Raw genomic sequence first — 25,481 nt, forward strand, 5'->3', positions numbered from 1 at the left:
TGCAAAACGCACATTGCAAATTTCAGAACCAAGCGCGTGAGCAATAAGCGAAGCTGTATTCAATTTCCTGTAAGCTCCGCGCTGTTACTTATTGATTTATTTCAGGGCATCTTTCCCGCCCTGTAGTATATCTGCATGTGAATGCCAGTAAAGTCGATGTGGGACCTGTAGGATGGACGGCTTCCTTGTAAAAGTATTAAAGTTGCAATAACCTTTCAAAGCAATATTATTTTATATCAATCCACGTCACTCAGTCTGGCTTACCTAATCAACGCTCTTCGACCGTTCAGAATAATAAAGTGCGTATTATTGCCCAGATTGCAGCTGTCACAACAATATTACTAACAATAAATCATCACTGTTACGACATTCTGTGGAGTCAGACAGAAACATTGCTATTTTCGGCTTATTGTACAAAGTAACCTCCTCTCGGCACCCGATTGCTCACGCTGTCAGGCAACCTCTGCGAACATCTCGCGGCTTGCGCAATCGTTGTTGCTTCAAGCGCATTTTGGGACGAATGAATGCGTTCATTTCAACGCTGCCACAGAAACACTTCATCTTTGGAATGTATATATAGCGAAGATGTCTACGGCTAGAATCTGGCTGATAGAGTCCGCTCGTAGACCAACAATTTTCCATGAGTGGGGCCGAACACGAAAAGAGTGCAATGCCAGGCTTACCCGCGCGGAGGTGAAGCAGGCGTTAAGCACTCCCTATACGTGGACCGATGGCGAAGATAGTGCAATACCGGGCCCGCCCGCGGCGGAGGTGACGCAGGTGTTAAGCACTCTCTATGTGTGGGCCCATCCAGAAGATAGTGCAATACGAGGCCGATCGGCGGCATAGCTGCAGTTCGCCATACATACATACAGAGCTTCGCAGGTCATTCTTCTTCACATAGGGGGAGGGCACTGAGTTTTTTTCTTCTAATGTTTTCATTTATGATCTTAAAATGTTTCGACATGAATTACCTGCCATATTTGTATACGAGTGCACTTTCATTGCTACTGTTCTTGCTTGTTTAGCGTGTGCTTGCCCCTCAAAAAACTACTGTATAAATTCGCGGCGTTTCACCATGTATAGCAATATTTCTTTATTTTTTTCAGGTATCCCCAACTGTGTTATTTGTTCACTGCTGCATTTTGCCATCGATAAATATTATGTAATTTCAGCTTGTTACAACTTGCATTCAGAACATTTTAATTATGCCTGCCAAGGGCTTGCTGCTTTCTATACTTTATAATATTTCAACGGGTAAATTTATCACAAATATCTCTTCCTGCCATTATGCTCCCGCTGGAGCTTGCGGGGCTTGTAAATAAATAAATAAATAAATAAATAAATAAAACCATTTATTATTGTTTGTTACCCCCACATTACTGTTTCTACTGCAGACACGTATTTCTGGACTCACCGGGACCATCCACATGGACTCAATGGGACGCCGACACAATCTTTCTCTGCACGTCGTGCGGATGAAAAGAGCGGGACTGGCATCGGTACGTGCGTACTGCATTAATGTATATTCAAGGCAAATTTCATATTATAATATGTGTCATGGCTTAATTACCGCTTAATTCTGGCATCTTTTCCAGATTATAACTCGCTAACTAGGCAAGCTCGAAAATGGAAATTTTGTGGGATGTCGACAATTTACGAAGATAGCCTATAGATTTTTTTTTTGTATTTAACGCGCGGTTGAAGAAAACGAGGCCAGATTGTTACTGCAAATTATTGCCGCGCTAAATCATAGCGAAATCAGATCCGCGATTATTCTCGTGTTCAGGAGGATAACTTGCAGCGCATACTAGCAACTACAACAATCGATGTAAAGAGTACTGCAACAGAGACGACGGGATCTCTAAGAGGGGTCGTATACAAGGATGGTTCGTTGAGCCGGATATGCTCGACCTGTAGCGCGGCCAGCGCTAACGAGAGCGATCTTGACTGGTTTTATAACTGACGTCCGTACGGCAGTTAAAAAATTTACTCATAATTATACTGACCGATGATAGAGTATTTGCTTACATACTTTATAATAGTTGTAGACACGAAAGATATCACATTTAGTCGAAGTGGATGTGAACTATACAACACTTTGTTTATATTCTTAAGAAAGCTGGAATTGGCCCCTGCTGACTACTGTCCGGAAAATATGGTAATTGTTATTTGAGTACGTAAATTTAGATGAAGTAATGCACAACAGGTCAACTGCTCTAAAGAGTCTCCAGATGTCAAATCCGTCGGAAGAATGCACAATACTTGGCTTTCACGCAGAGGATTCGTTAGCACGGTACGTTTGCTGTGTTAAGGTGGACACGTGTTAATTCATTTACTAGTTAAAATACATTTTGAACGTATTATCGTATCTGGGCGTCGAAAAAGAAAAAAAGAAAAGAAACAGGACGCCCCCTGTAAGTGTACTTTTATTGCTTTATACTAGATACTGGGCTCTCGTTGGTCTCAGAATGTGACACGATATACAAGTAAGTTGAATAAGACATTTCCTTTTCTTTATCCCATGCGTTGGACCCGCCAGGGCACAGGCGCTTTATTTGTGTCCACCCAACTGTGACTTGAATATTCAACATTTTTCATAGTAAACCGATAAGTTAAGCAAAAAGAGTTTGATTTAAAAATCCGAACACAAGAGGCGCAATCTAACATGTTTACCAGCAGCCACTCTTATGTCCAGTGAAGAAAGCTTCCCCTATACATCTCTAAAGACCTGTGTCTGGCAACAGGTGACACAATTTTGTGCCTGAATGTTTCATATTTTCCTTTCCCCGCCATGACCTCTAAGGTAATGGACAGCGTAGGCGTTACATTGCCAGACACGAAGACGCAGGTGTAGGTTAGAGTGCAGATGGCTTTACTCGACAGTCCAGTTGATGTTAAGTGAAAGAGATCGAGCTGGGCATGACTTGCGTCACCTAGAACTGACTATCTGTTGAAAGTTAAAGTTACACGTTCGGCGTCATACATATTGATGAATGTTTATGTTCTTGCCTATTGTGAAAAAACTAATACTTTTGCGAGGGATACTGCATCATAACCAACAACCAAAAGTATGTATGTAGCAGGATTGGCGCGGCAATACACAATGGAAAGAAAATGCAGCAACCAAAAAGTTATAATCGGCTTGTATCTGCGCGTTGAGGCAAAATAAATATGTTTCTTTATTCAGCATGTTTAGGCGGACGAAGTGTGTTTTTAATGACGAATAAATACAGAACGCGATCATCTGTACAAATATGTGGAGGTGGTACTGCGCGCTTGTAGCCACGTCATCTGATGGCGCAGTTAGTTTCTCATGTACTATAGAGACGGCTTGACAATAATTTAGCTAAGTCTCAGTAAAATACACCGAAGCGCTCTTTTGCTGCCAATACTCTAAATAGGCACTACTTTTATTTGAAATGTTCAATGTGGGCATTCACAATTGTTCATTTCTTGAAGAGTGACGCAGAAACCCACCAAAAACGCACTTTTCAAATGACACTCCGTCTATTCCAGTAGCCTACTTCACGCTTAATTTTGTCCGTTGCACCAGAGAACAAAAAAAAAATACGCCATTTCCAGAAAGTTGAAACTTTATGCCCCGAACTACTGCGCAAGAACTGCCCTACAAGAATGCTCGGTTTTCATCTTCCTCGCATTCCTCTCCGCTGCCGCAAGCCCAAACTATGCCCGCCTTTGTCCGAGCTAGGAAAGCACGTGCTGAGAATGCACGGCTGGGCTGCGCCCATCCATGCAAAAGCGGTTGCTTCATGTTTCCACTTCACTTTTCTCCCTATGCTGTTGTGAACAATTTCGTTCTCAAAAACTGCGATCACACTGAAGACGTGCCGAGGTTCCTGATACAAGTTCGCAGAAGCATGAGTTACTCTATGCAGTAGCTTGCGAGGCTTGTCGCGCCTCGTCGACAGTATGGTAGTGAAGATTGGCGGGAAATGGAGGGGGGGGGGTGTTGCCGTCAGGCACATAAAAGAATATTTAGAAATTTTGTGCAATGATAGGAGAGTAGTGCACTGTTTTATTTCTGGTTAAATCATAGCTTCTGAGGCTGGTTTTTGTTACACCCCCCAGTTAAAGCGCACTGCTAAAATCTAAGAATTGTTGCAACGTTATACGAGGTGTCCAAACTTTGCTAGCGTGGCGCTCATGCATCCTACGCTGATTTAACAGTGTAGGACGCTTGTTCAAAAACATGAGACAAAACTGTATAGAAGGCTAGATGAGGTCGTCACCAGATCAATGAAAAATATATGGCTCTCGCGAATATTCCATGGCTAATGGGGTGAGAGAGGCGCATGACAGATTTTTGCCACTCGCATGGAATTGAATTAGTGGAGCGCGTACTCATTTCGCCCTGATTAATTGTCCAGTGCATTCTAGCATCCGAGGCTCGGGGTAAGGGGAGATGTTTCGTGGCATTACAGTCACTCAGCTGCTTACGCTTAAGTTTAGTTGTAGCATCTGAAATGTGCGTGCGAGGTATGAATAAATCACGCAACTTTTACCGTTAGAAGGTGGCTTCTCTGCAATATTTATGGTCTACATGCTACATAGCTCCAGCGCTCACTCGGCAATAAATGTGTAGCGCTGCGCTTTGACTGCTGGTCTTCGCACCTGCTTAGAGATTGGGCCTCTTAGAGTGAGTGAATCTTCTGCGTTATCTCGCGGCCACCAGATTCGAGAAAGGCAATTAAACATCACGTTGCTGAGCGGTAATTGCGGAGTGTTCATTTAAAAAACAAACCCCACGAAAACAAGCCATTAGTTTACACAAATGAAGAAAAGACTTAAGCAAGCACTGCTTCGTCTAGATTTATAGTAAAGAGGAACAAGAGACTGGAAGCCGGATGCAGTGGTTCGGGTTAGTTCTGGAGGCATAAAATTAAATGTCAACCAGGTTATTAAACCTCGTTTGCATTGCTTCGCGACGCATGACCTTTGCAGCCCTAAAATCTACCACGAAGCCATTCGTGTCTGAATAGTCTTACTTATTTGTTGCTTAACAGGCACGTGTGGAATTTAATCGCGGATTTTCGGCACAATAAAGGGAGAGTAAGAAAAAGCCAAACGTTAAGGCAAGAAATTTGCCTAGCCTACACCTAGTTTCATGCCCTGCTCTGGGAAAATAGGGAGACAGGAAGAAATACCATGTGAAACATGCAAGTTCACAGTATTGTTCACAGTGCGATGAACGTTGGTTTCGGAGGCCAGTCGTCTTCTAAATGTTAAGCGGTACCTTTGCCAGGGCACAAAAAATTATGCCTACCCTCAGTAAGTGGCGGCATATCTATGTGAACTTTCTCGAACATGGAATGTAGCCAATGGGCGGGCTAGTTTGGCACATTGTTCCACTGAAACTGTTGTGATCTCGCTTAGCAGCGAGAATATATTGCATTCCGTATGAAATTTAAATCAAAGGAATGCCGACTAAGACTAATCATCGATATACATATATGAATAGCAACGAATAGCGCACAGAAGATGAGACAGCAAAATTTAAACAAACACGAATTGTACGAGCGCTAACTTTTAGTACTGTTCGTACTGTTCGCGTGTGCTTGAATTTCACTGTCTCGTCCTCTGCACGCTATTCATTGCTATTCAAATCATGTCTCAACAAGCCCAAAAATCTACGCTGCTGATTTACATACAGCCGGAAGAAGCGTGTATGTCTTATGCGCTTGTGTTCCTTCTAGAACGGCCATTAGAAACTTCATTATGCTGCAATATGAAATACCAATAAAATTTTCTTCCACTTCTAGTTGTTAAGAAGTAGGCAGCCTCCCCAGCTAGTTACGCATTCCTGTCTGGCGTAAAATACATTATAACAATATTCAATAAAACTGTGGGTTTCAAATTGAACTTGGCTGTTATTGAAACATATATCACTAGAATATTGACTATGCTCTTTTTTTAAATTCACATAAACTTAAAGAAGGTGTTGGCGCCTTGAGGTGGCACCACGTGCCTTCGTCACATCGAGAACAAAATCGGATCACAAAATATACGACAAACATTGTAAGCCGCCCCACACCATGAACACATACAAGGCCCCAGGAATGAACGGAACACTGATACGGGATACGGGTTCGGAAAGCCACAGTACATGATGGGCGAACGCGCCTACTTTTCTATAAGCGTGTATAGTTGCTTATACAAATAAATGTAATGGAAATTGTCCGAGAACACAGGCGGAAGTTCTCAGTGTTGCAGACGAGAGGATATCCACAATTACGCTTGCATAACATGCGGCATAATGATCTGAGAAGAGATAACACACTTATACACAGAAGGTATATTTAGCATCTGTACTCTTGACCGAAATGCTTGCGGCTACAGTTCTTAATTAAATTTTTTACATGTCCAAGTGTCCTTAAGTCGCCTTACTAGAGGTTAAGATGGCCTAATGTTCACTAAATGCTGAGAAGGTTTAATAGTCCTGCCTTGTAAGGTAGCACACAGTTCCGCAATAATCGGCTACTCCCGTAATTCCTGGATTTCTTGCTGAAGCATGAGCACGTTGCCTGAAGTACCAGATTCTCATTGGGAAACAGTAGCTAATAAATATTCGTGAACAATGTGCTCTCGGGTCAATTTTTTTTATATGCTCAGGTAGGAACCTGGAGTGCGTCTTCCGGACTCACCATGACCCAGACGGAGAAGATGTTCCAGCAAGAAATCTTGAGCGCAATGAAAAACAAAACCTTCAGGATTACCACGATATTGGTATGGTATAGCTTGATGTCTTGCTAATGTTTCAACCGGCACACTTTTACCACATCCCGTGAGGGTGGCTTAGCGGTTATCGTGTGGCGCTACTAAGCACGAGCTCGCGTGATCCAATTCTCATCTCGGCGGCTGAAATTCTATCGTGGCGAAATGCACAGATACCCGTGTCCCATGCATGAGGGCAGGCTTGAGATTCCCAGGTGGTCAAAATTATTACGGAGTGCCCCCCTACCTTCTGTCTCATAATCAAATCGTTGTTTTGGCACGTACGTAACAAGCACCAAAGTACAAATAAGCTTTACCCATGTTTTGCTATACTGTTTGATTTTCTAAATGTAAACTCATTACTGTGGTACTTGTAGGATAATGTATTGTTTCCTATTTGGATTAGCAGCCGCAGAATATGGAACGATTTCGCTTTAAGCCAAGAAAGCTCGAGTACGCTTATACTAAACTAAGGGAAGGCTCATGATTTTCACCCAGACTTTTCAAGCTTTTCAAGTTATCAACTTCTGGCTACAAGAAAACTAAGTATTTTGTATATAAGGGCTGTATGTTTAGCGCAAGTTCTGGTCCTCCCTATTGCTTGTGGGCGATAACCAAATAAGCATGGATGAAACCAATTCGCGTGCAAGATCAGGAGAGGGTATACGGGAGGAACAAATCTTAAATTATTTGGGTTTTTACTGCGTAAAAAAACGACATAATAGTGAGTGCGCTCCTTATTCTGGTTTTCCTTAATGTCTTTTTGTGAAGTGCTCGTGGTAAAATTTTAATTGTTAGATTCTTTGCGACGATGCATTCCTTCAAACCACCAGCAAATGTTACAACGCATAGTCATTCTCAATCGTAACCGTCCGGCTTGAGAGGATGTAGCGCGGATTTGTGCAAGGTGGTTATACCTAGCGGCTTGTGAATGAGCCTCAGAAAAAAATGTTTGGGGCCTGCGTCGGCGGGGATCGCTGCAGCAGCTCAGTTCCTCTGGCGTCGGCGATGTCATGTCTCAAAACAGCGTTGAGCACTCCTTGGAAGCTTCCCACAAGGCAGTCCTTTCATCAGCGTGTGCCCAGATGGCGACGAGGTCCGATATAGACTATGACACGAAATAAAGGAGCTCACTTCAAGGTGACACCAACTGCCACTCCCCATGGAAGCGGTAACTACCGCGGAGACCACTTTACCTGACCCTGAGAAGCTAAGAAGCCCATTAATTGATCAAAGTGGCCAACGTCGAGGAGTGCCGTGGGAACTGCGTCGACTTCAGTTTCTCAGGTTGCCACGCGGTTGCGACGTATGCGTGGGCGATGGTGCAAGATAGGAGGTGGAGTACTGCGGGGACAGTGCGAAATCACGGGGGGAATTTTCCGAACTATTCGACGATTTTAATTGCGAGACACAGTCACCGGGTTCCCTAGTCTGGTCACCTGTAGAAGTGAACTGCTTTGAAAGCGGACACCTTAGCTGCAGTAGTGCGTCCTGACGTGTGCTGATGCGTACGCAGGCTATAATTGAGTCGAGACATTGAAAGTGTTCCTACATAGAGTGGGCTTCCATAACTCCCGCCAGTGCAAATAATGTAAAACAGACCCTTCATCTTTGAATCCTACTCCCGAACGTACTCATCTCAGTGGCTGGAGGATTCCTGGCTTAAACGCTACCCCGATCCGCAACAGCGCGTCACTTATAGCGGATCACGCAACTCACTTCACGGATGTGAAGCAGCTGGGTTCTTGTTTAGTCATTTGGGAGGTTTATCTTAAATGCTCTTTATCTTAAATGCTACTTCGGAGCTTTCATGTTCGTAGCATTCCTTAATATATATATAAAAAAATAGAACGCTGCCACGAACACTTCCCGAAATTTCAGAGCATTTAAAATATGCAACCACTATCTGTGACTGCAATGATGAATGTTTTCTTTCCATTTATATAACTTTTCCTGCCACAGAATGCACCTTATATTATGGACAACGCGCCGGCACGGAAACTGGCTGGCAATGATCGCTTCGAAGGCTTCTGCGTGGATTTGCTCCGTGAAATGGCCCGGCTGCTGGGCTTTCACTATCAGTTGCAGCTGGTGAGGGATGGTGCTTACGGTAGTCGAGACTCCCGCGGTCACTGGAACGGCATGGTGCGTGAGCTGCTCGACATGGTAAGAACACCCGTGATATTCCCACCTTTCCTCGTTCGACGCATTCTAAGCGCATGAAGCAAGAGCGTTACTAGGGATTCATAGTCGCGGACAACTTTTTGTGGCAATGAAGGGAAAGCTACGGGCGCGTGCCTGCTTTTGGTGCTTTTGCTTTTGGTTACTCGGAACAGACGCTAAATCGACAGAGCTTCCAAGTGCGACGGTTTAGCGTTTTCCTAGACGCGTAAGGGAAAAGCAGAAAAATAAGTAAACCTTTAAACTCATTGGTGTGTTGTCTTATATAACTGCCGCTATTAAGGTGTTTGTGTTTCGTCTTCCCCAGTCTAAACGAATGTGGAGTAAAAGGCGGGACTCTTTTCAGAAGCGCCGTCACTTGTTGGCGCTTTGGCTTTGAAACTTTCCCTTCATTGCCACAGAAAGTTGTCCGCGAGTATAGGATTTCTTTAAGGTATCTGTCTCAAAGTAAGCTGTCAGCATATAAAACTAGCCCTGAAGAGAGGTTCATTATTAGTATCCACAATTTCGTAGCACCCCCATATTGCTTCATTGAATAGATACACTTATTGAAAGACTTCTAAATTTATTAAATTTTTGTTCACCTACATAAAGGAATCAGGCCGACCATTGTAACAAAGGCGATAAACTAGTGTCGGAAGGGATTCCTTGCTCTCAATAAATCAGCAACTAGTGCATCCGGCTCTCAAGTGCTCTGGAACGTACTGTGCCGTTTTTGTGAATAAATGTGTTTTAATAATTTCCAGCGGGATTTTCCATTGTTGACTGAAACGTAGGTTCATTAATCCTTCCTCCTGACTGTTGGGACACTTACATTACATTCGAAATACCAAATTTTGCCGCTTCATAGAACTCTAAAGATATTCGGGAAGGGCATCTGAGGCGGTGCAACCTTCGATTATTTTATTTTAGGGTGTGTAGACTAATATAGATGCCGGTGGCTTTCTGTGTGAGAGGGTGGAGGATCGAGAAGTACATCTGTGATGCACCCTTAAAATTTGCATATCATCTAACGGGATTACATGTAACAGAAGCCGACTCAGTTAAATACTTGGGTGTTACCATCACAAACACATTAAAATGGGACGTTCACATTAAACAGACGTGCACAAAAGCATAGAGGCAGCTGGGATACCTTCGCAGGAAACTTGCACTAGCACCTTCCAAAGTTAGGCTAGCAAGTTACAAGGCCCTTGTAAGGCCAATCCTTGAATACGGCAGTATTATCTGGAATCCGCACCAAATCTACCTTCTTAATCAACTGGAGGGAATTCAAAATAAAGCTCTCCGGTTTGTGTATTGGCAGTACTCACGTGACGTCAGCATAACCGCACTACGCAATCGGGCAAACATTCAAACATTGTCACTTCGCCGACGCGTTGCTGCCTTAAAGTTTATCTACCTTCTTTATCATGACAGCATTAATATAAGCAAACACGAGTACCTAAAACCACCATACCAGCGCTCAGCCAGAACAAACCATGACAAGAGTATCAGGCCATATACCTCCCGCTGTAATACATTCAAGTATTCCTTCTTTCCGTCAGTCATAGAATTATGGAATAAACTGCCACAAGACATTGTGTCCTCGGAATCTGTTATCACATTTTCTGTCAAGATTGAAAATTTTTTTGATCAGCAGGTTGCGCCGTTGTAGAAAGGAAAAAAAAGGGGGGGGGGGGGCTGCGCACGGAGTGTATGTTTCATGTGGATGCTGACCGCAGTTCTTGTAGTGTATGCTTTTACTGTGTGTGCCGCTTGCAGTTATTCCAAAATCAGTGTATAACGCGCACCCTTTCCTGTACTGTTTAGTACAGGAACAGTCTGTACTGTTTTAGGACTTTTGTTTCTTTCATTTTCGGATCTTTTTTGCTGGCAATCTGTACTTTTCGTTGTTGTTTTTCTTTGTTGTTCCCACTCCTGTAAGAGCCTGTAAAGGCTTACAGTATTAATAAAATAATACATGTTGCTGCGCTAGTCGGTTCATATTGCTCAGTAGGCCATAAATTTGATCGCTTGGCGCAAACAAGGAAGGACGTCCCTCCTTGTTTGCGCCAAGCGATCATATTTATAGTCTGCGCAGGGTGGAGAATGTTTTCCTAGGGAGCTGTCTTCATGGAAGGCTCTTTCAAGTGTCGATGAGAACAGCTGTTGTTTGACTTCCTTGTAAAAAAAAAAGGCGTACAGCGCGAAGGACAAGGACTGCGAGAGACGACATACACAGAGCTGTGTATGTCGTCTCTCGCAGTCCTTGTCCTTCACGCTGTACGTCTTTTTTATCGTGAATTACCAAGTAGCCCAAGCAACCACTCTAGTTACATGTAAACTTTTGCAACAAATGAAGAAACAGAACACGGGAAACATTAGGGGCAATTTTTTTTGCCATTTCTCTTGTATTCCAATCTTTGCTTCAGTTGTTTTGTAACGAAAGCTCTAATTTCGAGACGCGAGACTTTCTTTGACAAAAGAATGGCAGTGTTCAGAGGTTAACAAAGGTAGGTAGGTAGGTAGGTAGATAGATAGATAGATAGATAGATAGATAGATAGATAGATAGATAGATAGATAGATAGATAGATAGATAGATAGATAGATAGATAGATAGATAGATAGATAGATAGATAGATAGATAGATAGATAGATAGATAGATAGATAGATAGATAGATAGATAGATAGATAGATAGATAGATAGATAGATAGATAGATAGATAGATAGATAGATAGATAGATAGATAGATAGATAGATAGATAGATAGATAGATAGATAGATAGATAGATAGATAGATAGATAGATAGATAGATAGATAGATTTCGTGACAATTTTTTATCTCCTGAAAGCTTTATTTTATCACCCTTCTGTACTAATTGCAGTGTCATCTCTTGCGTATTTTTGCTTTTCACATGTTCATCTTTTTGTGGCGCCTTTTATATTCAGTGCTTATCTTTTGGGCAAGTAATGCAAGCAAACGAGTACTACGGATTATTTAAATACTGCTAATATTTGACCTATCGTTCTTACAGCTGCGAAAAAATATAGTCTGCAATATCAATAGTCAGCCTGAAAGGTATCCTATATAGTGTGATTCTCCCAAGAATATTATGGAAAGAAGATTCCGCAGGCTTTGTCTAATGTCGTCTTTCGGTCGCTGGTGTCTACATCTGCATAATATTGATTTTTTTAGAGTGTAAACGGGTCGGATATCTTTGCGTTTTGAATGTCTTTTAGGCCGGTTACGTATACATTAGGGTAGCTGTAGAATATTTAGGAAGCACCCCGTTCATGCCTAGGCTGATCGCCTTAAGGTTCAAACTTTGTCGTCTGCGCTTGAGGCACAACTTCCCTCGGGCAATCTTTGTGTCGAGCAAGTTACCTAACACGTGAATGGTGTCTGTAGAAACGCACTTGTGTCACAGAGCTGGGTGATCTTTGTTGTTAAGTATCTGGCCGAGGCTCAGAACAGTTTCTTTTATTGGATCTAAGAGGTTTACGCTCAGAAAGGATTTATAGCTTCAAGTTCTGTCGCCAGAATTTCATTTGTTTTTCCTTCACTGGGTAAAATAAAAAAGAATTATATCATTCTGGACGTTCACAAAGTCAAACTTCAATTCTTCGCAGCCGGCAGGCAGGAGTGAAAGAACGAAAAGCATTCGAAATAATGATGCACTTAAATAGCAAACAGAATATAGCGAGGAATGTTTAAATATTAAACCGTCTTTTTCGATAGTTGAGTAGCATGTGTACAGGAATATTCTCGGACTAATAATTTTTTAAGGAGTAAAGATTAGGCTGCCAGATCACTGCGTTTTGTTTATGTTTTTTGCAATCAGCCCTGTTGGTAAGAATAAATTATGCGCGCAACAATAATAAAAGAGAGACGGCAATATTTTCAGACTCACTTTACATTGTGCAATCAAATTAGTATTGTTATATTGTTTTTATTTTTTTATTTTCGTTTCAAGACAATGAGAAAGGTAGATATACACTCCTTATCTTGTTCTACGTAAAGTTTCTTAAGGAACTGGAACATTTTTGCAAATATGTTTTACCTACCACGAGAAAGGTTCGCGAAATTAGGTTGTAATACACCTCATAGTTAGAGTAACCCCCAGCAAGAATGTCGACCAAAGAAAGAGCCGACACTCACAGACATTCGTTTTGCGTAGGTGCCACCTATTAAGTGGTGCACATTCGTGGGTATGTTCCCTTTACATGACGCAACCTATAGCTGCAGGAAGTAATCAAATGTGAGCCTCAATTTGGCGCTTCTCATCATATTTTTTAGCATCGTTACTAGATTTTAGCCTGAACAAGCAGCATCACACAGCACTATCTGCACGGGTGTAATAAATAAAGAAGAATAGAAAGTAGACAAGTCGCGCACTTAGGCCTATCATTGGCTTTGACAGAAATGGCAGAGGAGAAAAAGGAGCACTTGTTTCCCACGGTCGCAGCTGAATACGAGTTCCAGCATTCTCAAAATGGTGTCAAACGGTACAAACGGAAGTTGTCTGTTTGAACGGCGTTCACATACCATATACATTGCGCTATTTTGCCAATGCACCCTAGTAGACGTTTCGTGGTGCTTTTTTTTTGTTATATGTGAACTCTCCGTATTTCGCTCGTCTTCTTGATTCCGAATCCGTCAGAATTCGTTGCTCAGCTAACCAGGAGAATCGACTGACGCGAACCTTATCACAAATTAAAACTAGTTAACGTGCTTCCTTCTTCTATTGCAGGAGGCTGATCTGGCGATTGGAGACCTTACCATCACGTTCGCGCGCGAAGCGGTCGTGGACTTTACCACGCCCTTCATGACTCTCGGAGTGGGCATTCTCTACAGGAAGCCCCAGCCGGAACATTCCCTGCTCTTCTTCCTGTCTCCGCTCTCCACAGACGTCTGGCTGTGCGTGGCGGCGGCCTACGTCGTGGTCAGCCTGTTACTCTGCTGCGTGGCGCGCGTTGGAAGAGCGCGGTGGAACAGTGGCCACGTTTCCGCGGACCGTTGCTGCTGGTCTTGTCAGAGAAGCCCGAGTCGTGGCGGCGTCGGATGTGTTGGTGGAAGTGGGTACGGCAGTGCGGGACTCGACGTGATTATGGCAGGACGAGGGGACGACTTGCGCGTACACCACAGCGAGAGGATATTTGGTGGTGAGAAAAAGCGTGGTGAAGTGCGGCCGACGGAGGCGCAGTTCACGCTGCTCAACAGTTTGTGGTTCACGATGAGTGCCATCATGCGACAAGGATGCGACACCTCGCCGAGGTGAGCTGTTTTTCTTTTTTTCGCTCGTTACAGCAAGCCGCAAGCTTTGTGCGGACGAGCTTTCTCCCGGTCTAATGTGCCCAAAAACGTGTGTCTATGTTCAGTCTCTTCACCCGACATACCGTTTTCGTGGAACCTTCCCCTCACTCCTTTATTGGTGGTGTGAAAGCTTAGCAGTCATTTGTTATTGCACATCACGTCACTTAGGTACAAGAGTTTATAATATCTAACGAAATGCCGGCAAAAAAGGTGGCCCCGAACCAAGAGATCGCACTGGTGTTTTACCACAATGTTGCAGCGCTTGATGGGTGCAGCCATCATGTGAAGGGTGACTCAGCAGGTCGTGTGCGACAGGTACTTTCAGAGCCGCACCCATCTCACCCGTTTGCCTGTTTCCGTAGCCCCAAAACAAGATGGCTGCCCCTGCAAGCGCTGCTAAATTCGGTCTCCAGTCTGGTTTTCTTTTTACCTATACTGGCTGTAAGACTGGAGGTAGTGTAGAAAGTGGGCATTTTTGTTCATTAATTATTCATTAATTATTTTATTTGCGTAAAATAATAGCAGCTCCGCCCACATACATGAAGGCATTTTTTGTAAGGAAATGTTGCATCAAAAATGCAATTTCTACATCGCATTTTCGGTGAGTGTAGTCAGTAGAGAACGGACAAGCAGGCTGGCGTTGCAAACGTGAGGCGCCATTATATATACGTCTGTCGGGCGCTCGGTGTACATATATAGTGGCGACAGTGAAGCTTTGCTGCGGGGACGGCAGCGAAGTGTTGGCGTGACCATGGGTAAGGAAGGTTAGTTTTTTCTGCAAGAAGACCAACTTACCTTACTCACGGATGCAGGCTGTTTGAGACTTAGCGCAGTATTATATGCTTAGAGAAATTGTATTTGTGCTCTGCGCATTCGTTATGCCTTTACAGCCGTTTGTCTCAATTTATTGTTGAAAAAAAAGAACTCGTGCGCAGCCTTTTAATACGAAGTCAAGTGCTTTTCGTCTATTAACACAGAACGCGACGAGCAGTGTAACCGGATTGGCTGCAGTCTAGTCAGCCAAGTGCCGCACACAACGTCAATGTCTCTGCCTTGCACTACACTCAAGTGCACCTACTTGCATGAAGTGTAGGGAAACAAACAGCCCTAATGTGTGAAGAATGAAGAGGTGAGCCAACATAACTCGGCACAGAGGGAGAGGGTAATAGAAGGCAGACATTTCCGCCCACCTGAAAACGACGGCTGGCATGGTGCTCTGCATAGGGAAAGGAGTTAAAAGGGTCCAGAAAAGGTGAGAGAACTGAGAGAAAATAAAAATAAAAGAGAAGTGACTCAGCGACTCTTTTACTTATATTCAGATGTCAAACGTTGCGGCCCACTTTAGGCCCTTTTTATATGATGATAGGAACCTTCGTTACTGGTTTGTGTTTCACTATCTCTGAACTGCCACAGGTATCGGAATGAAGATGGCTCGTTCGACATCTACATTTCTTCGTGAAAGCTACGTTCAGTCAAAGCCGATGGTATAAATTCGTTGAGAGATAAGGAAGTATACCCATCACATTTTTTTTATTTTACTGCGGGGTCATCCGATTGCAGAAATTTATCCACGTAAAATAGGAGGCTCAAGAGGCGATCCCTTTATAGGCATATTCTTCAAAGGCATATATTTGCCATGTTTGAAACATCGGCCTTTGCAAAATATATTCTTAAAATTCTGTGCTTAGGTGCATTTTGAGCAATTAAATGCACTTTTTGGTACCCGAGATAGCGGACTGGCAAGGTATCCTCTCGAAAAAAGTTGACAATCACGTAAGTACCCTTAAGTGAATTGAAGGCGAAAACATGAGGACTTCTCTAAGTCATCACCTTAAGATAGAACTCCACCTTAAGCCACCTTGCTCTCATTTTTACCAACCTAATCCGCCTTAATCTACTTTAATTCACCTTAAATCACCTTAATCCACTTAACTACACCTAAATCCAGTTCATTTGCTTTACTTAACTATAGGATTTCGAAGTGCGAGACGCAGCCGGTCCAGCGCCGGGAACATGACGTCATCATTTGATCACGTCGGTTTTGTTACCATCAGATATTAGCGTCGGACGGACGCCGGTTTTTTTCCCTTCATGGGCAATATAAGGCTTTTGCCTTCAGAATGCGACATTTGTGAGCCTAAATAGTTCCTTTTGTACGCGTTTCGACAGGCATCAAAGAGATGCATCATATTAGCAGATTCGAACGCAACCCTACAACACATGCAAAACCTGCACAAGCGCTGTAAAAATCAACGTCGAGCTTGTGTCATTGCTTATAGTTAATATACGGCAATAATTGTTTGGCATGCCAATTTGTGCATTCAAAAACATGGCATTATGTGCACGTATATAGGCTAAGGGCAGTTTTATTATTTTTGAATAGTTGTATTACACACGCCCAGTGCGCAAGCGATGTCAGTGGTTAGCCGTATTAAATAAAGAAACTCAGTGACATTTGACATATGTAAACTGAATTATGAGAGCGCTTTCGCGGCATACTATATAAATAAAATGACGGAAGTGACGCACTGTAGCCATGGAAAAACCACACTTACGGTTATTTTGTCAGTTTTTTTCCTGTTAGCATTCTCAGCCTTTTCTGAAGGTTGTTTTTTTTTCCTAGACAATTATTACACCGGACCTTAGGCAAGTAACACAAAAATGGTCAACTTCTAATGCAAGAACTAAGTACTCAACCAATCACTCGTTAAGCAGGCACTGCAGCTAGTTTGATGAAAGTAGTCCACGCACCCTCCCACCGCGTTCTTCCGAAAAAAAAATAGATTGAGAGAGATTTTTAAGCACTAAAACCATGATTTGGTTATCAGGCAAGCCGTAGTAGGGGGCAACCTGAGGGGGGTTTCAAGTGCACTGAATGCCAGGTGCACGAGCTCTTCTGTACGTATTCTGCAACAATCAGAATGCAGCAATCACGGTGGGGATCTAACCCTAGACCTCTTGCTCAGCCGCACAAAGTAAGTCATCGCCTGTGAGTTACGGGGGCACATGGGAATAAAACGAACCTACAAAAAGAAATACCATATGGCTGTCTAAAAATTAGAGCTTCGTAATGCGATTATATATGTATATATATATATATATATATATCTTGCATTTCGGCTTTGATACGTGACGCCCAACCAGCAGCCGGTCACGGTCAGCCTCGTGAAGTGCAATTTTTGAATCCTACCGAAAAGCAAACCATCAAAACAACCAAGCATATATAAAATTTTGTGAGACAATAGCTGTGGTGGCGTAGAGCCACCTACAAATGAGGGCATATCATGCACGCCAATCTTGCACACATATTCACGCGCAAAAAAGAATCAGTGGTTTCTATTGAAAAACCGGGAAAAAATGTCGCCAATGAGTGCGTTTAAAGGTAATACAGATGTTATGGACGCGTACGAGCGTTCATAGATTGTGGACGTGGCTGATCAGCGTCAAGAAATTTTGTAAGAGGATGTGAAACAGTGAAATGTGCCTCCGATTTTGACAAGTATTTGTTCTATACTTACGCACAACACGCCATATTCGTTGTGGCGACGTTGCACTGACACCTGTTCCAACGTTTACGGTGGCGCGCACCGAAGTAACCGACGCCAGCGGTGGCATCGAACGTGCTCGAATTTCAGTAGCGCGGAGATAGAACGCGTTGTCTCGTGCGGCCGGACGTCGGTGCATTTTTCGAGAATGCACTGCGTGCCATCACCGCCACCGTGCAGCTGGCATCAAGTGCCACAAGTGGCACGCCGCGACATGACTGCAAGTCTGCATTTGCTTGCTGTGTCACTGAGCTTCACATATATGCATTTCAGTATTGTTTCTTCATGGCTGATGGTTACCAAGTGTCTTGCGGTGCATTTATGCAATACCGTGCTGCCATATGATTTCTTGTTTGCATGCTTTAATACATATAGAGGAGCGGAAAGTTTTCAGCCTAGGCTCTATCAAAAAAGAAAGGCCGCTCTCAAGAAGCTTCTCAAACACAAAGAAATTGCCGAGGGGGCTGGCACTCCTGCGCCCGACAAGAAGCACGCAGGCAGGCTTATGTGGAACGGGCCCGTCGCTTTTCCTCAGCGCCTCTGTGATGGTTGCTAGGCAACAGCTCGTACCGTATAGAGAAGTTACACTAAGTTGATGTGAGAATGGAGTTTTTTTTCTTTTGCAAGCACGGTTCCGTCGGAGCTACCTAACTTGCCGCTGCAGTCGAACTTATGTACGACGGGAACATCGCGATACGCCAGACCCTCAGTATAAGGGTGTTATTATACTCAGTTTGCAGAATTTTGTCGCTTAAGATACCTGCCGTCTCTGCAGTAGCGCCACGTTCGCCACCTCGCAAAAAGAATGCACAAACGTATATCTTCAAATATATTATACTTGTTTGTTTAGTTTTCCTTACAGCGAAGCAACAGATTATCAGAATAAAACAGCATCAGTCACAATCTCAAGTTTTTCCATAGGGCAGGCGCATTCAGGAATGCGACATTTTAGCATGCGTTATTTTCAAACATTGACCCGGACCTTGTCGCAGGTCGGCGTCGACACGAATTATTGCTGCTGCCTGGTGGCTGTTCTCATTCGTGCTCGTGTCGTCATACACGGCTAATTTGGCATCGTTCCTGACTCGAGAGCGACTACGGTCGCCAATAGAAGGTGCCGAGGACTTGGCGAAGCAGACAGAGATTCATTACGGCTGCGTCCGCTCTGGATCCACAGAGGCTTTCTTTAAGGTAAGAACCAAGTCAGCCCTTCTCACAGGTTGTCCTGATCTGAGCATCTAGGCAAGCACGTTGATCATTGTCTGCGTGACTTGCTCACGGGTAATTTCATGTATGGTAAACGGTACTTGCTTTGCGCATTAATTCCTTTTATCGATGCCGGTGGAAAATAAAACATCCAACCCCCTCAATGGTAATTGACGTGGCTCTGCAGGCAAATGTGTTAATATTTCCAGAATAAATATATTATAATCAAAGGCGTTACATTGCGCAATATTTTTCAAACTAGAGTTAGCAAACAATCTTGCAAGAGCCCAAGAATTCGCCTGTATTCTCAGCATCTATTTCTAACGTCTTACCTGTGTACACTGCTTCAGAATTTTATTACATAAGCCCATTGCATTTATCACACGTAGGACAAAAAGTTATGCGACACTTTTTTCGAAATGATATGCGCTGCTGATTGGCTGCCTCTATATCTAATAAGTCTCCTATTTTGTAACAATAAGTTACGCAAGCACCTTTGACCAAAATACGTTCGGTGTGACAAGTTTGTGTACCTATGCATCATAGATGTAGCTGCATGTTTTATTCATCCTCGGCACGCAACCTGATATTCGGTTTCGTAGCCTGTGCTAGTTAATAAACGTGAACACCTAATTGTACGATTTGACTTCCTAACGCCCAAGATTGCGCCGAAATTCAGCATTTCCTGAGCTACCAGCCACCGTAAGCTTTCCACGCCGACTATATTGAACTAGTCGGATGGTATGCCTTGTCTTTTCACCTCACGCACATTTCGTGGGGCTTTACTTACGCAGGAATCTAAACACGAGACGTACGAGAGGATGTGGAACGCCATGAACGACGACTTGGTGTCGTCCAACGCCGAGGGCGTTGAGCGGGTAGAGCGCGGGGGCTACGCTTTTCTCATGGAATCCACCAGCATAGACTACGTGGTTCAGCGCCGGTGCCAACTCACGCAGGTCGGAGGGCTGCTGGACTCAAAGGGATATGGCATTGCAATGCCTCAAGGTATGTCTACCGAAACGTTTCAGCTGTGCGTCTAGTGTGAATCTCATGAGTGAAAAATGCTGCAGAGTGGTCGATTGTCTCATGCGGGAACGTATTCTTCAGTTCCTCGCATTCATAGTCGGTCGGTCAGTCGGTCGGTCGGTCGGTCGGTTACTGTTTATTGAAACAACTGCAACCTAAAAAAAGGTAACACTTTCGTTGAATAGAGGGCTCATAAAAGGGGACGAACATATTACAGTGTACCAGATCGCACTCCCATACACACATCACTGCACCTCCGGAGGCAGATCCATTTATATACAACGCAACTTTTATTACAGGCAATACAAAAACAACAAAAGAAAAAACATGCACAATATTGAATGCAGGGAATGCGTCAACAGTATACAGGAGGCTTCCAGATTAAGATTTTTATAGACTATGAGCGTAACCAACGTTGTGGCCGAGGGGTTTCGAGTCGGGGCGGACATACTTTCATGCTAACAACGTGAGTTTCCGAACACTACTAACTTGAAATTCGCAAATTTCTTTTAATTAAAAGCTTAGGGGCCGTTGTTTACTTTGCAAATTTGGAGGCAGTTACGTTTTATTTACATCAATATTTCTACTTGTTGAAAATACCACCCGATCTTTAAAAAATCATCATCGAATTTTAATGCTAAATTCTTGCAATGTTAAAACCGACTGCGCCGGAAGCAGAGGAAAGGCGGCACCCAATCATATCACACAGAAACACCTCGCGACAAAAAGTGCGATAAAGTTTCAGACGAAACATCACATAGAGTCAAAGAAGCTACTGATGCGCCAAACCTTAACTGACAAGCATCTGCTGTGTTCTGTTTTATAAGTATCTGCCGCAACATGCTATCACTGAAACTTCGTTGCACACTTTGGCATATAAATTGCGCCAGAGTGTTTGACACGCCAATAAACACTCGCCTGCTATACCTCCTGCCATAAAGGCTGACGTTGTCGATGTTCTCTGCATGCAACGAGCGAGAACAATACGTGGACTCGAGGTTCGTGACCTTATGACGTACTTCGGCTCCTGTACCCTTCCTCATTGCTGCCGCCGACACTACAGCTGAAGACTGCATCGCTATACTGTCTAGAACAATTTCACTGTCGCATTCTTTGTGGTGTTGCGATATTATCAGGGATGTAGAAGGGCTAATAAAATTTAAGAAAAAAAAACAAAAGTGTAACCAAACCAAAAGCATGTAACGCCAACCGCACTTTAGAGTTAATAAAGGCCTTCCTTTTTTGCTCTCTGATGCTGCGGAAGGCGCAAACGCACAATAATTCGAGAAAATTGACGCCATCCAAGCCACAGGACGGAGGAAGAGGCGGTAATGGGATAGTAGAGCGCTTCTGAGGAGGGCAGGGCTGTCAACCATGCGAAAATCAATGGAGCCTGCTTCGGCGCCGTGCCTCGGAGACAACTTCCTTGTATGCACGGCTACTCTAAACCAAGCGGGGGAAGCAGCTCTACTCCTGAACTGTTCTGAATTGGCCGGCGTGTATGAACAGCGGAGACGTTTTCTGCGTCCTTTCGAGCGTAGCATAAATCTTGGCGGAAAGGGTAAAGTTGCATAGTTACTACTGGCGTAGTCACCTAACCATGCAAGACATTGTTATTTTTACTAACAGATCTCACACATCGACAGTCTGAAATAAGTAATTGCTGCAGTTTAGTGCAAGTGTATATGTGCATGCACCGGTGGAGTGGTTTATAAAAGTAAGCTTGTGTTATATATGTGCTTGTAGTAAATCACTATGTCTTTAACGGGACACCGATTGGTGGAACCATAAATCTCAAGATATACTGGGCCATTGGGTAAAGTATCGCTCTTGAAATCTTAGATTTGACTGTAACCTAAATGTATACGCTACAGACATGTCTTCCTTCAAAAAAATTAAAGTGAAGCCGATCTGCTATGAGATAATGAAGTTCTTTCAGTTGGCATACTTCGCGCCACGCAGTTTTGCTTGACAAAGCCCAAAAACTTTGTGTGATTCTGATAAACTATCGTTATATTATTTTTTTTTTGTGGAAATGCGGCCGACAAAATGCGTGCAAGCAACAAGCACATGAACCTTTTCACGGCGTTTTGAAGAAACAAAGCATGCTTGAATTGGTTATCTGGTGTGAAGTAGTATAGAAGATATCTTGTAGAAGCTAAACTCAAGTTCAACAATACTGTTCTTAAAGAACGCGAAATACGACTTCGCACTTGCATTGTTCGCCAAAGCAACCTCTACAATATTTACATTTGCCCAAATGTGTGATTCTTTGAAGCTACGTAAACATGAACTCGAGAGGGTCAGATCGAATCTCCTTCTCGAGCCGAGAAGTGGTCGCCACCTTAACCTATACGCTAGTGGTTTAACCGGAGCAAACTTCGAGGCGAGTTCGGTCAACACACCTACCACGCTTGGGTGGACAAGGTCAACACACTAAGCGAGGTGCATGTAAATAATGTCGGGTAGATTGAGTTAGCTGTACTTCTGACTCTGCAGGTTAACGACGTGTCCATGCATTATGGTCGGCAAAAGCGTAGCTCATGCAGCCAGTACAGTAATGCGGGAAAGTGGCCACGGACAGGAAAATGACGGAGACGATAAGCAGGTTCCCTCTTAAGCAAGCAAGCATAAATGCTTCTGCTGTTCATACAACAAAAAAAGGAAAACAAACGTGGGCGATTCTCTTCAGTTTAAAAGTTTGTATTAGTGAACGGCTGTTCAGTACTCTGCAACGCTAAAGCCCAACGTGTTTTGCACTTGTGATATGCAGACGTCATGCTAATTGATGATAGTTGTTTTCGTCCTTAGAATTTTTGGCCTCTGAAGTAAAGACCAATGAAATAATTGTCCCGCTTTTGCTTTCATTAGCCAATACAGTATGACATATGCTTTAAAGACAATGCCTAGCAACCCACGAGAAGGGTATGAGATGGTGTACATCATTAGAAGTTTAGTAGAGACGTGTCCCCAAAGAAGAATGCGCAAAATCATCCGTCATAGTAGAGTATAATGTATTTTAGACTATTACATTCCCGAATGCGTAAGTGAAACCTAAGGAAGGAAGTAGCCATTTACACATGAAACAAAACATGCTTAGCGTATGAATATACATGTAGTTTTATGGTAGTTATTACTGCTACTAAAATCTATTATACAGCTAATGACGAGCACGGTGACCCAACATAACTGTTGGCATACATGTGGCATTTGGAATGACACGCATAGTGAGTCGTTCGCACGTGTACACGCACAGAATGGTTACCGTTATTTACACTGCTCGTTCTTCTAGGACAAATTATTATTATTTTTTTAATATTTGGCCACCGCAGGGTCCCCGTACCGCAGCGTGCTGTCATCTGCAATACTGCGGCTCCAAGAGAGCGGCACCCTACAGATGCTCAAGGACCGCTGGTGGAAGGTCAGGGATCCAGTGAGGCAGTGTCCTGACGACGCGACCGCGTCGAGACCCGACGACGCGAGCGAGCTGGGTCTGCCCAAAGTAGGCGGCGTGTTCGTCGTCCTCCTCGCCGGACTGGGTCTCGCCTGCCTCATCGCCTTCGCCGAGTTCTTCTTCAAAGCACGTTCGTCACGCAAGCGACGGCACACCACTTCGGCGGGTGGCCCATCATCGGGGCGACCGGTGGACGTGAGTGCATCGTTGGTGCTGCTGCTGAACATCCACTCAGGGACAATGCGCACGGGTACTCTCGCGTGCAGCTTTGTTTTGTCGACAGACGCAGCCTCTTTGTTAGGCACGCAAGCCAGGTCGGCACATATCACATATTTGCATATATCACATATTTGCTTATATGATGTAGTTGCACATATATATGTAGCAACTACATCAAAAACTGCTCAATCACCGCAAGTATTTAGTCTTAGCTATATAACATTCATTCTGAATAGAAGGCAAGTGTGGAGGGATCTTTCTGCTACAGACAACCTTTGATGAAAGGAAATTGAACGAGCTACAATTAGAACTGCACACATTACGGCCTTCAGCAGCAAAGGTGAAAGAAGGTAGTGGCTGAACCATTTTCTCAGAGTATTAGTATTTTTAAACATCTTTCATGAACCGTAGTTGCACGATTTCAAAACACTTGTCTGAATTCGGGGAAAGAAGACGGTAATCTTGCACGCATATTTACAGCCCACTCTTTGTCTTTTCTCCCTCTATATTTTTTGCAGATCACCGACAAGCATCTGCTCTAAGAAGCCTCACAAAGCGGATGGACAAATTGTCTGTGCCAAATTTTGAAGCATCCATGGCGCCATGAACGGTTACTAGTGGAGTTCCTGTCGTGCATTGAGTACTGCCAGCGGCGAGTGTCTACCACTAAATTTTACAGAAAATTTCACAAATGTCTGAGTACAAAATGCGTTTAATAAATTTTTAGGCACCTTACACCCTTGTGCACCAGTTTCAGTGACATGCTTAACATATGTACTCCAGCTCCGTGTCACATTTGTTAGACAGCCTACAGTTTTTCCACAGACAAGTTGTGAATTACGATGGCTCGATTTAGCCTGGTCCTTTTTCTATGTTAACAGACTACCTATCTGCAAATGTCGGTAAGTATAATTACCTTTTCTCTTTGTGGTTCTAGATAACGGATCCAGTTTTTTTTTTGCCGAATGCCTATACGCAAAATTTGGCAGAAGTATCGGTCATTAGTAGAGGGACACTCTACCGGCTACCGGCAAGCTACCGGCCTCTACAAGGCAAGCTACCGGCTTCACATTAAAAATAAAATTTGCAGACTTAAGAGATTCTTTCAGCGCACAAGTCCTTCACAATTACGGCAGCATTCACCGCAATGAAGGCTACCATCTTATTTTCACTTGGCTGCTTTTTCCACATATAATATACTTTATACAAAACTTCCAACGGCACTTCACTGCATGCAGATTTTGACCTAAGCAAGATGGTGGCCCTGGGGCTATAATAGTAAATGAAATGTCAATATGTGCGATGGTGACATCATTTCTGCCGCCGAACATTCCCGGCCCCATCCAAGTTTTCAAAACACGCGTCACAGCGTTAGCAATGCTACTAGCGGAAACGCGGCCATATTGGTTAAAACGAGATATACCGGTACGGGAAAGGCTGCTCCTGGACTTGCGGATATTGTGTATTTCGTCCCCCTCATACAGTGATCAGGACAATAACATATTAGTTGGGTAGTTTGTCAGAACGGAGGGCTGCGATCGTGTAACAATGTTTGGATTTAATGGGAGCATTTCAACATACCAAGACAGCAATGTTTAGCTTTAGCCATAAAATATAAATTTGTCATTGTTTGAAAGTAATTCAATTTAAATTATGAGGTTTTACGTGCCAAAACCACTATATGATTATGAGGCACACCGTAGTGGGGGACTCCGTAAATTTGGACCACCTGGGGTTCTTTAACGTGCACCTAAGTCTAACCACACGGGTGTCTCGCACTTCGCGTCCATCGAAATGCGGCAGCAGTGGCCGG

The 25,481-nt window shown here is 43.6% G+C and overlaps 1 protein-coding gene across 1 annotated transcript in view; it reads left to right on the forward strand.

Annotated features, from left to right (window-relative positions):
* The window catches only part of LOC142584919 (glutamate receptor ionotropic, kainate 3-like), a 140,504-nt gene extending 116,115 nt beyond the window's left edge, over positions 1–24,389 (forward strand). Inside the window, exons 8-15 of the mRNA XM_075695267.1 lie at positions 1,398–1,502; positions 6,634–6,747; positions 8,698–8,901; positions 13,653–14,176; positions 18,753–18,951; positions 19,761–19,974; positions 23,328–23,644; positions 24,187–24,389. Coding sequence (XP_075551382.1) covers positions 1,398–1,502; positions 6,634–6,747; positions 8,698–8,901; positions 13,653–14,176; positions 18,753–18,951; positions 19,761–19,974; positions 23,328–23,644; positions 24,187–24,210 — 1,701 coding nt within the window. The 3' untranslated portion in view covers positions 24,211–24,389. The remainder of the gene's footprint in view (positions 1–1,397; positions 1,503–6,633; positions 6,748–8,697; positions 8,902–13,652; positions 14,177–18,752; positions 18,952–19,760; positions 19,975–23,327; positions 23,645–24,186) is intronic.
* The last annotated feature ends 1,092 nt before the right edge of the window (positions 24,390–25,481 follow it).

This window comes from Dermacentor variabilis, chromosome 6, assembly GCF_050947875.1.
Source record: "Dermacentor variabilis isolate Ectoservices chromosome 6, ASM5094787v1, whole genome shotgun sequence".
Classification (NCBI taxonomy): Eukaryota; Metazoa; Arthropoda; class Arachnida; order Ixodida; family Ixodidae; genus Dermacentor; species Dermacentor variabilis.